At 45.0% G+C, this 12,567-nt stretch overlaps 1 protein-coding gene across 1 annotated transcript in view; it reads right to left on the bottom strand.

The window, feature by feature from the left end:
* Positions 1 to 2,577: 2,577 nt before the first annotated feature.
* Positions 2,578 to 12,567, bottom strand: part of TACC3 (transforming acidic coiled-coil containing protein 3) — a 29,656-nt gene continuing 19,666 nt past the window's right edge. Inside the window, exons 12-16 of the mRNA XM_066573019.1 lie at positions 10,657 to 10,700; positions 9,358 to 9,518; positions 8,520 to 8,626; positions 8,082 to 8,202; positions 2,578 to 2,740 (exon numbers count right to left, since the gene is read on the bottom strand). Coding sequence (XP_066429116.1) covers positions 2,675 to 2,740; positions 8,082 to 8,202; positions 8,520 to 8,626; positions 9,358 to 9,518; positions 10,657 to 10,700 — 499 coding nt within the window. The 3' untranslated portion in view covers positions 2,578 to 2,674. The remainder of the gene's footprint in view (positions 2,741 to 8,081; positions 8,203 to 8,519; positions 8,627 to 9,357; positions 9,519 to 10,656; positions 10,701 to 12,567) is intronic.

Raw genomic sequence — 12,567 nt, 5'->3', positions numbered from 1 at the left:
CCAGGCGCGGGTGAGTACGCGCTCGTCACTGCAGGCTCTCGGGTCGGGTCCCGCGGCGAGAATTCTCGCTGCCGGATCCGACCCGCTCGTCTGCAGGCGGCCTTATACTGACTCTTTCCCCATAAGACCATATACAATCTGTTCAGCCCCTCCTGCTCTATAAATATGCTGACGCAGTTTGGACTGCATGCTCAAGGTGACAGACTCCCTTTAAGTGGATGCATTTTCTATTACAGGCACGGTCCTGGGAAGGGCTACCAGTTGTTGTATTTTGGTTGCCTCGTAGGTTCGTTTCTTCGCACTTTATAACTATCCTCCGACATACAGAATCTTAAAAACGGACTGTATTCTGTTTACTAAACCTATTTTTTCTAATTTGCTTTTACTTTGTGGATTTCTGTCGCCTGCATGTGTCTAAGGGGGTTAGCCATCTTGCCTGAGCTTCAGTCATCAGCATTCAAATATGCTTTACAGCAACCACATGGACCATAGGAGCCCATAGTCTGGAGATCAATGTCTTTGGGAGTGTTGTGGGTACCTTTCGGGGAGTTGCTACCGCTATGGCAGTTGATCAGACCCGGCTGAGGTTGGCTTTCAATGTATGGAGTTAATGAGGCCCAACGGGATCTGTAAGCCCAAATCATGTGCCTGGGCAGGCCACGTCAACTGGCTGAGTGGTGCAACAGCCAGACTTCGAACCAGGGGGAGCCAATCTGCTTGCCAAAGGCAAAAACAAGAAAAGGCCAACCAGAGCATCACTGATGGGATTCATCCCGTAACTGCTCAATGTTCTTTGGCACCATTCATTACCCCCTTATATTTGTGTTGAAGCCACCGATGGCATAGATAGTTGGTATCATGCAGTATGCCAGGAAGGATTGCTTCTGACAGCGCATGGTTGTGTATCAAAACAGACTTTACTCAGGACCAACCAGTCCCTTTATCACCCAAATAACTTTCCACTACTTCTATGTTGCCCCTCTCACAGCCTCGTCCCAGCATGTCAGTTTATGCATAAAACAAAAAAAGGTTTGGTGCCATGTTAGCCAGTAGAGCAATGTGTGATCGTTCTCAGTGAGAGAAACCAAGTAATCTTGTAGATATGATACCTTTTAATGACTTACAAAAATACATGATGTTATAGCGAGCTTTCAGGATCTCACTTCCTTCATCAGGCTATTGAATGAAACTAGTTTGGATGGCACATAACATACAGATGCAGAGGGGAGGAGAACACATTCCTGTTAATCTAAATAAGTTCACACACAGAAGTTTGAGACTGTTTTGCCCTCAAAACATAACAGTCAACTGAGCTAAGACATAAATCCCACATTTATGGCCATGTTTGATACGCTCAAGAATGGAATGAACCTTGGCCTGGAATTCTTACATAAGTGGAAAATATGAAAGGTCTGAAGGAGGTCAAGAGGGATGTTTCTCTTACTAATTGTTTTTTCTTTCTTTAAAAACCTCATAAAATTTCTGAATTTGTCTTGTAATAATGTTGCTATCCACTAGGTGGTGCTGCATCTCCTTCCATGTGCAGGTTGAAGGAGATAAGACAGCATAAAACTGTCCTGAGCTCAGTGGACTGATATGGGATGTATGCCTCAGCTCAGTTTGTCTGGTTTAAGTTTTGAGTTCAAAACAGTCACAAATTTCATTCAGCTTCCCCCCTGCCTTTCCATGAACTAAATAGTAAAGCACGTTGCAATATTTGAGTCGGCATTTTTGGATTGCTCTGTGGCAGTGGTCCTGAACAGAGTCCCCACCACAGGTGTTAATAGAACTGTCACCTCGGAACTGCATCATAAAGCAAGTTACAGTGCTGGTCCAGAAGGTGATGTGCAGCCTTATGTAATTGTTTTTTTTTTTTTTTTTAAATACTCCCCGGTTCCCACACAGTCTGAAAATCTAAACTTTTTAGATTGTTGTGTGCATGCCACCAGACTTCTGGGAGAGTGTGCACATGGCAGTGTGTGTTAGAGTTTCAGGCCACCAATGCTTTGGAGTGGGCGGCAGCGCAGGAGCTGGAGAGTATAGAAGTTACATCGCTCCATGTCACTTCCTGAAACATTATAACCGTTTATGGTGACAGATTCTTAAGAAAGCCTTAAGGCCCATTTACACGTAACGAATGTCAGGCAAACAATGCCCGACACTCGTCCCCGCACATACTCGCTCTTGTGGTGCACGGGAGCTAGTATTGTTAGCTCTCAGCAGGGCGGTAGGCGATTTCTCTCCTCGCTCTCCCCCGCCCCTCTCCATTCACTTAACATGGCGGCCGTTCAGTAGTGCATGGACGATGAGCTGAAGGCTGATCGTTCAGTGTAAATAGCAGCCGTTCAGTACTGAACAGCCGCTGTGCTAAGTGAATGGAGAGGGGCAGGGGAGAGCGAGGAGAGAAAGCTCCTGCTGCTGCCCACCCCCCTGCTGGCCGCTGTCAAAGAGCCAGCAATACTCGCTACTGTGCAGCAGCATGGGGGCAAGGACACACAGGGACGAGTGTCGGGCCTTCACTCCTCCGACCAGCTGTGTATGCTGCAAGGACAACATTCAGTGATCACAAACGTTAAGTTAACTTAGAGTTCAATTTATTAGTTCATAACAAAACAATAACAAGACAGACAGGGATACAATTATAAAACTATAAACAAAGTGCTACGGCAGCAGATCAGATTTTCTCCATCTTTACTATCAGGTCGTCACATATTTTGGTCAATTCGTCATTTTCTTTTGTCTGAAACAGAAGAGCGTCATTAGCAGTCATATGTAGGAAACCAGGTGACGTGTAAAGGCCCTTTAAACACAAAGATGGTCGCTCAAAAGATGTGTAAAAGGGCCTTAAAGGGGAGAGCAGTTTTCTTTTTAGATAAATCTGCAATGAAGTTTACACAACTATGAAGGACATCGATGCAGATTTCCTTTTCCATTGTATGAAATCCATGCTGAAAAATCTGCAACACTTCCACACAATGGATCCAATTTTGCAATCCACAAGATGTCCAAGTTGGGGAGTACCGGCTCCATTACTAAATATGAGGGACTAGAAGACCACTCACCATCTACTTAAGCAGCTATGAGCCACAGCTGGTCCATGCTGCCATTTAGAAGAAAAGTCTTATGCAAACGATCCAGAATAAAGGCCACGATAATCATAGGTACATTAACCCCTTAGTGACGAAGCCTGTTTGCGCCTTAGTGACGGAGCCAAATTTTGGAAATCTGACATGCGTCGTTCAACGTGGCATAACTCCGTAAAGGCTTTACATATCCCAGTGATTCTGACATTGTTTTTTCGCCACATGTTGTACTTCATTTAGATTGTAAAAAGAGACGATATAATTTGTGTATATTTATAAAAAGTACCAATATTGGAAAAATTTTGAAAAAAATTGTCATTTTTTCACATTTTCAACCGTAATCTCAAATATGTCCAAACATACTGTACAAATTTTTGATAAGATATGTATTTCCATCTGTTTACTTTATTCTGAATGCACACTTGAAAAACTTGTGTTTTTTTTAACCATTTAGAGGACGTACAAATTTAACATTACTTTTCAGCATTTTGAGGAGCACTTTGTTTTCCTGCACCAAGCCAAGTTTGCAGAGGCTCATAAGTGTCAGAATAATAGATACACCCACAAATGACCCCATTTTAAAAACTACACCCCTTAGTGTATTCACTGAGGTGTATCATGAGTATTTTGACCCCACCAGTTCTTTTCAGGAATTAGTTCAATTTAGGGGACAAAAAATAAAATTTCATATTTTTGCAAATATGTCATTTTAAAGACATATTTTTTTCCTATAGAGCCCATGAAAATGAGGATTTACACACCAAAATGGATACCCCCGTTTCTCCCGTGTTCAGAAACATACCCATTGTGGCCCTAATCTTATGTCTGGATGCATAACGGGAGCCAAAATGAAAGGAGTAGTCGGTGTCTTTCAGAACATAAATTTTGCTTGAAGGCGTTTTAGGCCCCATAGCACTTTTGTAGAGCTCTTGAGTGGCCAAAACCAAAGAGAACCCCCACAAGTTACCCCATTTTGAAAACTAGACCCCTTAATGAATTTATCTAGGGGTGTACTGACCATTTTGAGCCCACAGTTTTTGAATGAATTGAAGCAAAGCAAAAGGAAAAAATTGTGATTTTCGTTTTTTTGGCAATTCTGTCGTTTTAAAAACTGCTTTTTTGGTACAGCACACACATGAATGAAGACTTTCATCCCAAAATGGATACCCCTGTTTGTCCCGTATTCAGAGACATACCCATTGTGGCCCTAATCTTTTGTCTGGATGCACAACGGGGCCCAAAATGAAAGGAGTAGTCGGTGGCTTTAAGAACAGAAATTTAGCATGAAGGTGATTTAGACCCCATTGCACACTTGTAGAGCCCTTGAGCGGCCAAAACGACAGAGAACCCCCACAAATGATCCCATTTTGAAAACTAGACCCCCTAACGAATTTATCTAGGGGTGTAGTGTATTTTTACCCTACAATTTTTGAATAAATCTAAGCAAAGCAGTAGGAAAAAAATTACAATTTTCATTTTTTTGGCAGTTGTGTCAATTTAAAAACTGTTTTTTTTGTACAGCACACATAGGGATGAAGACTTTCACCCCAAAATGGATACCCCTGTTTGTCCCGTGTTCAGAACCATACCCCTTGTGGCCCTAATCTACTTAAAGGGCGCATGGCTAGGCCTATAATGGAAGGAGTACCCGTTGGATTTTAGGGTACAACGGAATAAATTCCAGGTCCCATTGCCCACTTATAGAGTCATTGAGCGTCCAAAACTATAAAGACCCCCACAAATATCCCCATTTTAAAAACTAGACCCCTTAACGAATTCATCTAGGGGTGTACTGCGTATTTTGACCCGACAGTATTTGAATAAATTTCAGCAAAGCAGAAGAAAAAAAATTACAATTTTCATTTTTTTGGCAATTTTGTCAATTTAAAAACTTTTTTTTTTGTACAGTGTACATAGGAATGAAGACGTTCACCCCCAAATGGATCCCCCCATTTGTCCCGTGTTCAAAAACATACCCATTGTGGCCCTAATCTACTTACAGGAAACATGGCAAGGCCTGTAATGGAGGGAACACCAGTTGGATTGCAGGGCATAACTGAATAAATCCCAGGCCCCATTGCTCATTTGTACGGAATAAAAATTGACTCCCTAAAATCCCCCCCCCCCCTCCACGCCCTTTTCGGCGTTCCCCAAATCTTAGATAAAAGTAATAATGTGAACTGTGTAGTATTTCCAAAGACGGGTAATTATGGAGGCTGGTTGGGATGGGCACATGGGGCAATAAAACCGGGTATCCCCCCCCCCCTCCTCTCATGCTTTTTGGGAGTCATTTTTTGACCTCAGTGGCGGGGATGGGGTGTAAAAAGTGGCGCTCTGTGAGTCTCCATAAGCTTGATGAGGTGCGGCGGTCTCACACAGAAGGCGCTCAACAAGCTGCTCCTGGAACTGCAGGAAGGCGAGCGTTCCCGGGGCTTCTTGTAAATTGCGTATTACAGGTAGCGGTCTGAATAACGCCGGGCTCACACGGCCGTAGGTGGAATCCGCTTGTGGAGGCCCGCAGCGGATCCCAGCTGTGAGCCCGGCTGTGACCCTGCGTACGGCCGTGTAATGTACTGCGCATAACTGCGTACTTACACGGGCGGTCATGCGCAGTACACTTTTTTTTGTTGTTTGTATTTCCCGCACCGTCGCTTAGCGATGACGCGGGTACCCGCAGCCCGTATACAACGTAGTTGCGTATGGGCTGCGGGTATATCCATGACCATGGAGCACAATGGGCTCTATGTTGCGGATATCCGCGGTAAAATAGAACCTGCTGCGTTCTCTTTTCTACGAGTGGATTACGCAATTCCAACCCGCTAATGTGAGCGGAATTGTGTAATCCAATGCGATTGATCTGCGTATTACCGCTAATCAAACGCATGCGGAATCCGTAATTCCTATCCGGTCATGTGATACCGGCCAAAGGTAGATCGCTACCTTTTTATCACGTGTCCGGGGACCACTCAACGAGGCCACCCGTCACTGCTCCGGGCTCTCGGTGACCGTTGGTCGCCGAGAGCAAGGAGATATTAAGTTTCCTGTGCTCCCCGACTCCTACGCATGTGTCCGGTGTTTTGCCAGCGGTCGCATGCGCAGAATACGGGAAAGTTCACGGAAGAAGATTGCGTCGGGGTGCAAATATGGAGGCCTCCGGTAAAAAATTTTATCTCCTCTCACCGATTGCATCAGTGAGGGGAGATGAAGCTTCACCTTTTTTTTAACTTTTACGTGATCGCCATTATTCTTTGGATAACGGCGAACACGTGATCAGGAACCGCTCACCGCGGCCCTCCGTGAAATCTCCAGGCTCTCGGCTAAGTTTTGTAGCCAGGAGCAGGGAGATTTTAAAAAAACACGGCTTTTGCGCATGCGCCTGCCACATTGGCGACGGGCGCGTGCGCAGACGCTGGGGTGAGGTCCGCGGATAAATCCGCAGGCCTTAGGTACGTCATTTCATACTCCCTCACGGATATGATCCGTGGGGGGAGATGAAACGCAAGCTTTTTTTAACTTTTTAAAACTTTTTTTTTACCTTTTACCCCTTTTTTTATTTATTTTTTTTTACTTTTTTTATTACTTTACATGATCACTGTCATCCATTGGATGACAGTGATCATGTCCCTGGTGACATCCCTCTGCTCTTGGCTACACATGGCAGCCAGGAGCAGAGCAATTTTGAATTTCCCGGGGCTCGAGCCCCTCTGTGCACGCGCCCGATGTCAATCATCGGGCGCGCATGCGCAGACGGGGATTTCGGGTCCCGGGACATCGCAGAGGACCGGGGGTGAGTATCTTCACCTCCCCTCATGGATCCGATCCATGAGGGGAGGTGAAACTTTACTTTTGTTTTACTTTTTAAACTTTTTCGCGATCACCGCTATCGCAATGGATAGCGGTGATCGCGGGCCCGGGGACCGCTCACAGTGGTCCCCGGTAACACCTCCTGGTTCCCGGCTACCTTCAGGAGCCGGGAGCCAGGAGATTTTAAATTTGCCGGGGACACCTGGGCTTCTGCGCGTGCGCGTGACGTCATCGTCAGGCGCGCATGAGCAGAAGGCCGCCGGCGGGTCCGGGAGGACCAGATCTCCGGGGGACACCGCCGACAAGCCGTGTGAGTATTTTCAGCTGCCGTGATGGATCCGATCCATCATAGCAGCTGAATTACTACTTTTTTACACTGTTTTATTTACTTTTTTGCGATCGGCGCTATTCATTTTATAGCGCCGATCGCAATGCCGGGGGGGACTGCCCGCATCCTGGGATGACAGCTCCATGCTGTCGGCTACCTGCGGGCACCGACAGCATGGAGCCGTCACGTCCTCAGGCCAGTGGGCATCAATCCAAAGAGGATGCATAAAACTACGTCCTCTAGGATTAAGGCCCACTTTCTGAGGACGTAGTTTCCCGATGGGGCCGTCGTTAAGGGGTTAAGGATATTTGCCTACTCAAGTTAAATATTATACTTCTCTACAAGCTGCTGCTCTGATGCAACAGGTTTCAACATTTCATGGTACAGCTTCCATATCCTGCAAGTTGTAGTGCAACAGGTCCTCCAGCAGAGGGCAGTATGCACATTTCAATTGAACATGTTTTAGAGTAATTGTGCAATAGAAAAAAAAACAAAAAAGTAAAATTACATGACACCTTCGGCATCATTAAAGGGATTTTTCCAAGCACAAGATATAGATGACCCATAAGAATAGGTCATCAGTGGTGGGCTGCCGTTTGAGACCTGTATTGATCAGCTGTCTTGAATTGCTGTAGGGCTCAGATGAGCGCCATCACCACTTCATGGCATACCAGGCACAGCGCTGTACATGGCATAGCCGCTCAATTTACTTGAATGATACTGACCTACTCTTAAGACACATGACATCAGACCCGAAAAGAGAACAGTGTTCACCTAAGCGAACCCCCGACTGATCAGATTTGGACGACCTACCTGAAGATAGGTAATCAATAACCTAGTTCCAGATAACTGCTTTAACTTCTCACCTTTTGCTCTAAAGTACGTTCCAGTGACTGAGTTTTCATCTGTTCTTTACGCAACATGGCCTGTAGAGCGGTCGCTTCTGATTTGGCTTTGCTTCGTACTTGGGCAATTTCCTCATTAGCCCTAAGATGGAAAAAAAAAGGGCCCAAGTTAAACCCAATGATATCATTGCACAGGACGAGAGAATAAAGGCCGACATACCGTTCAAGTTCCCACAATCAGAACTATGAACAATATTTCTACTCTGCACAGATTATGCGTGCCTAAAAACCGAATGTTGAATCGGCCCGTGTTCACAGGTAGTTCATCTATGAGCGACTGCCTGTGTATGGTGAATGAAGGCAGGCCAGAACGATCCCCGGACTGCTCCACCTTCATTCACTCAGTTATCATTCCTGCCACCATGATAAAGCCTTACACATTTTAAGCTGATAACCTACCAATTCAACTTCTCCTCTGCATGGGCCTTGAGGGCCTGATAGCGTTGCTCTTCTTTCTTTATCCTTGCAAGATAATCTTCAACACATTTCTTCAGGGCCTCTTCATTCTAAAACACAGAAATAAAGAGTCGCTCCTGTCCAGAGATTTATTCCCCATTGGCCTTTGCTTTCTGCGCTCCACACACTCAGTTATGTCAGCTAACTCCAGAATGGAGACAATAGTATCCTAAGGAAGCTGGCAAGATACACAATGATTTAACCCTTCGGGTCACATGCCCTTGCTGCAGTCATCTTACACAGAAATCCCATTTGTCTTAATATGGCAATTTGCTTTAGGAGAGGAAGCAACTAGTGACCAGTGATGTACTGTGGTCTGGAATCCATCTAATGGTGGACGGTACTCCATTAGCATTATAACAGACATGCACTGTAAGGATGCCTTTACACAGGGTGACTATCAAGCGGCTGACAGCTGTCTCAATGACCATCGCTGTCTCACAGGAGCGATAGTCCTTCAGTGAATGGAAGCAGAACGCACCAGAGATAAATTCTGGCTGCCCAATTCTAGTCATCGTGAAGAGACAGTTGGGCAGAGGTGAATGACTGCCTGTTTACAGCGAGTGAGAAGTCGCCAATTAGTAATATCATTCTAGCGAGCTAAAATGATGCTTCTAATAAGCAATTTCTCGCTCAGTACTTGGTCATGTCCCGCCTTTACATGGACAGCTATGTGCCAAAAGTCGCTTGTTTGATCAATATTTTGTACAATAGCCAGCCTGCATAAATATTACCCCAAAACTACCTACCCAGGACTACAGTTCACACACACTCTCCTTACCTTGCGATATCCTTCCAGAACATCCTTTTGCTTCTCCAACCTTTTAAAGAGGTCCGAGAAGGATTTCTCCATAGAATTGAGATCCGCCTGCACCTGCTGCTTCTCCTGAGTTACTTTTTGCAGTTCCAGTTTGTTCAGTTCCTTTTGTTTTTGAGAATCCTCTTCAGAAGACAGAAGAGATGAGACATTACTTCAAGCCATTGTCTGGTTAAAGGGGTTTCAGCATTACAAAAAAAAAAAAACTATGCTCACCTATTCCTCCTCAGACAGGCAATCTACTTGCCATATCTTCTCCTCGCTGATCTCACCAGTTCCCCGGATCACCTCACCTCCAGATCCTCCCCCTCTTATGATGCGTGCATTCCTCTTCTGCCCGGCAATGTACGCTGCGTCCCTGTGACATAGCATTCACTGGCTAGAAAGGAATGCTGATCTATTGCAGAAACAGTGCGCACATGCAGTCTCGGCAATAGCTCAGTTATGTCATCGGGATGTAGCATACATTGCCGGGCAGAAAGAACGCTGGTGAATGGACACTTCAGCCAGCTGGAGGCGAGGTGACCTCCTCCCGTCCTTCCCCAGGACTGCAGGAGATGGGAGAAGATCAGCAGAGAGAAGATGAGGTAAGTAGACTGCCCAAATGAGCATAGAATTTTTATTTATTTAAGCTTCTGCCAGGATTCAGCATTGTAGCCCTGCCGTGGACCTGGCATTTGTTATGATAGTAGCGGTCAATGGAAGCCAGAGGCGGCAGCATCACTCGTTCTCCTGTCATCAGCGCTTGCACCCCAAGAGCCATGACAGGGGTTTGGTGACATGACACTGAAGCATCCAATCAGTTGCAGCAGTTACCTGACTATGGTGACAGCTGCGGTCACAACAAGTTACAGGACCACAGCGGGGCTGCAGTGCTGAATCCTAGCAGAGGGTTAATAATACTCAATTTTTTTTTATTTTTTTTTTACTACAGACTGCCCTATTAAAGGGATGTTGTCCAGTAACGGACCATCCTTTTAAAACAATCTATGACGTATCTATAGAAAAGACCACCAGTATATGATTAATGGGGGTCAGATCCAATCATCATAAGAAGAAAGTTCAACTACAGCACCAGGCACACTTGGATGAACAATGAAAACATGGCCGCCCCTTCATTCTGTCAGCTGTGGTGTCTCAGGGGGTTATACCTTCAATCATACCAAAGGCGTATCCCAATACAATCTTCAGTAACTAACACTTCCGGAGTGGGATTGTGCATATATACCATGTACTCTTCAGTAAAGTAGCTTTTATACTTACCCAGCATTTGTGTGATCGTGCTCTCAAACTCGGCAACTATTTTCCTGAAATTGAAGAAAGCAGAAAAAGTTTACCAGATTTCAATTTAAACATATGTGGAACAACCATAACCCCCCTTGGGTGGATCCAACCCTACAGTGTGATATTGCTGGCTCCCAAGACGCCAGGATAAGATAAGTCCGGGCTGGATTTAAAGTACAACTATACTTTTTCAAAACTTCTGACATGTCACAAGTTTTGGTAGAAGGTTCAGGTGCTCAGACCCCACCTACTGCTAAATGGAACTGGCAGCCGTGCTCATCTGAACGCTGTGGCCGTTACTGCCGACTGATGTCTGGGAGCTCCATGGAGAGTTTACATACCACCCTGCTCTGAGCAGAGCCAGAAGCAGCCAAATGGGTCTAGTGCTCAGCGAGGCGCTTCTGTCTGTTAGCGGTTGGTGAGCATCTTAGTGCACAGACCATCACCGACAGAAGTTTAACAACTTTTAGTTACACTTTAAAGGTAGTCTGTCAGCTAAACTTATGGGCTCCAGTAATTTGAGTCTTCTACTCCTCTTCTCTGCCGTTCCCACACTGTGCAGTCAATGTCCCTGCTGAATGCATCCAGTGGACTCCTTGAGGGCACAGACTACTAGAACTAACCACCAGCAGGACTTTAACAGCATGCAGCAGGGGAATGAGCGTATAAGACTTTATTCACATGGGCATAGCAATTTCGGTCCGTAAAAGACACATTTGTACTCTGTGTGTATGCCTATGTTGCATTAGTATTTTTTTTTTTGCGCACATTGGGAAAAAAAAAACCCCAAGGCAGCCCAACTGAAGTCACTATTAACATACATAAAACCCGCAGTAAATACACATTCGCTGCACTTTTACACGATCATAGACTTTAATGGGCAATTTCAGTCCACGATACAGAGCAAAATGGGGCATGCTGCAATCTTATATGTGTAACACATGCACATCTGAATACCCCAAGCAAACCAACGGGGGTTTATTCTGCCTGTATTACAGCCGTATAAAATAGACAGAAAATACACCCATGTGAACAAGCTATAAAGCTCACATTACTGGACTAAGTGTGTCAGTTCTTATGAGCCCACAGGTTTAGCTTATAAGGGCTCATAGGAGCCGACGGTCCTTTAAAAGAGTTTAGAAAACCCAATTGTCAAATACCCCATTAGGAAATTCTGAATTAAAAGATGGCCAGGGTAGATAGTGATTATTAAAAGAGTCTCCCACTCGTAAAAACCTGCCCTGTCTCACACAATCTACTGATAAAGGCCCGTTTACACGCAAAGATAATCTTTCAAATGTTTTAAGGTCCATTTACACACAAGGATGATCGCTCAAAATTCGTTCAAACATAGGGAGAATGATAGTTTGAGCAATCATTTGTTATAAGCTGCTAATAGGCACTAGTGCCTATTAGCAGCTTTTTACCTTCATTTGCATGTAAATGAGCCTCCAGAGCAGTATGCAGAGAACAGCAGATGGTCTGTTCTCTGCATACAGTTTTTGTTCTGCTGCGGGGCTGCATGCAGAATGCAATGTAATCAGTGCTCCCCGTAGAGAACACCGCAATCAGTCCCTGCTATCAGCTCTCCGACTAAACGAAGGATTTTAGGCCAACCTAAAAATAATCGTTCATCTGAAGAGTGAAAGATGGTAACATTTACACACAACGGTCATCACTCCTATACCATCGTTTTAACGCATTGAGTGATAATCGTTGCATGTAAATGGCCTTAAGTGTGCACTGTGTTATAATTAGTTTCCCTTGTGTTTGGCAATTCAATAATTCACACTAGATCCAACTGATGGAGTTCCAGCTGCAGGATACTGATCAGCTTATTCTAATGGGACCCTTGTAAGTAGTAGAGATTTATCCTAAGAGTTCTTCTAG

This window comes from Eleutherodactylus coqui, chromosome 7, assembly GCF_035609145.1.
Source record: "Eleutherodactylus coqui strain aEleCoq1 chromosome 7, aEleCoq1.hap1, whole genome shotgun sequence".
Classification (NCBI taxonomy): Eukaryota; Metazoa; Chordata; class Amphibia; order Anura; family Eleutherodactylidae; genus Eleutherodactylus; species Eleutherodactylus coqui.
Note: the sequence above shows the minus strand (reverse complement) of the source record. Positions and strands in the feature narration are given on the sequence as shown.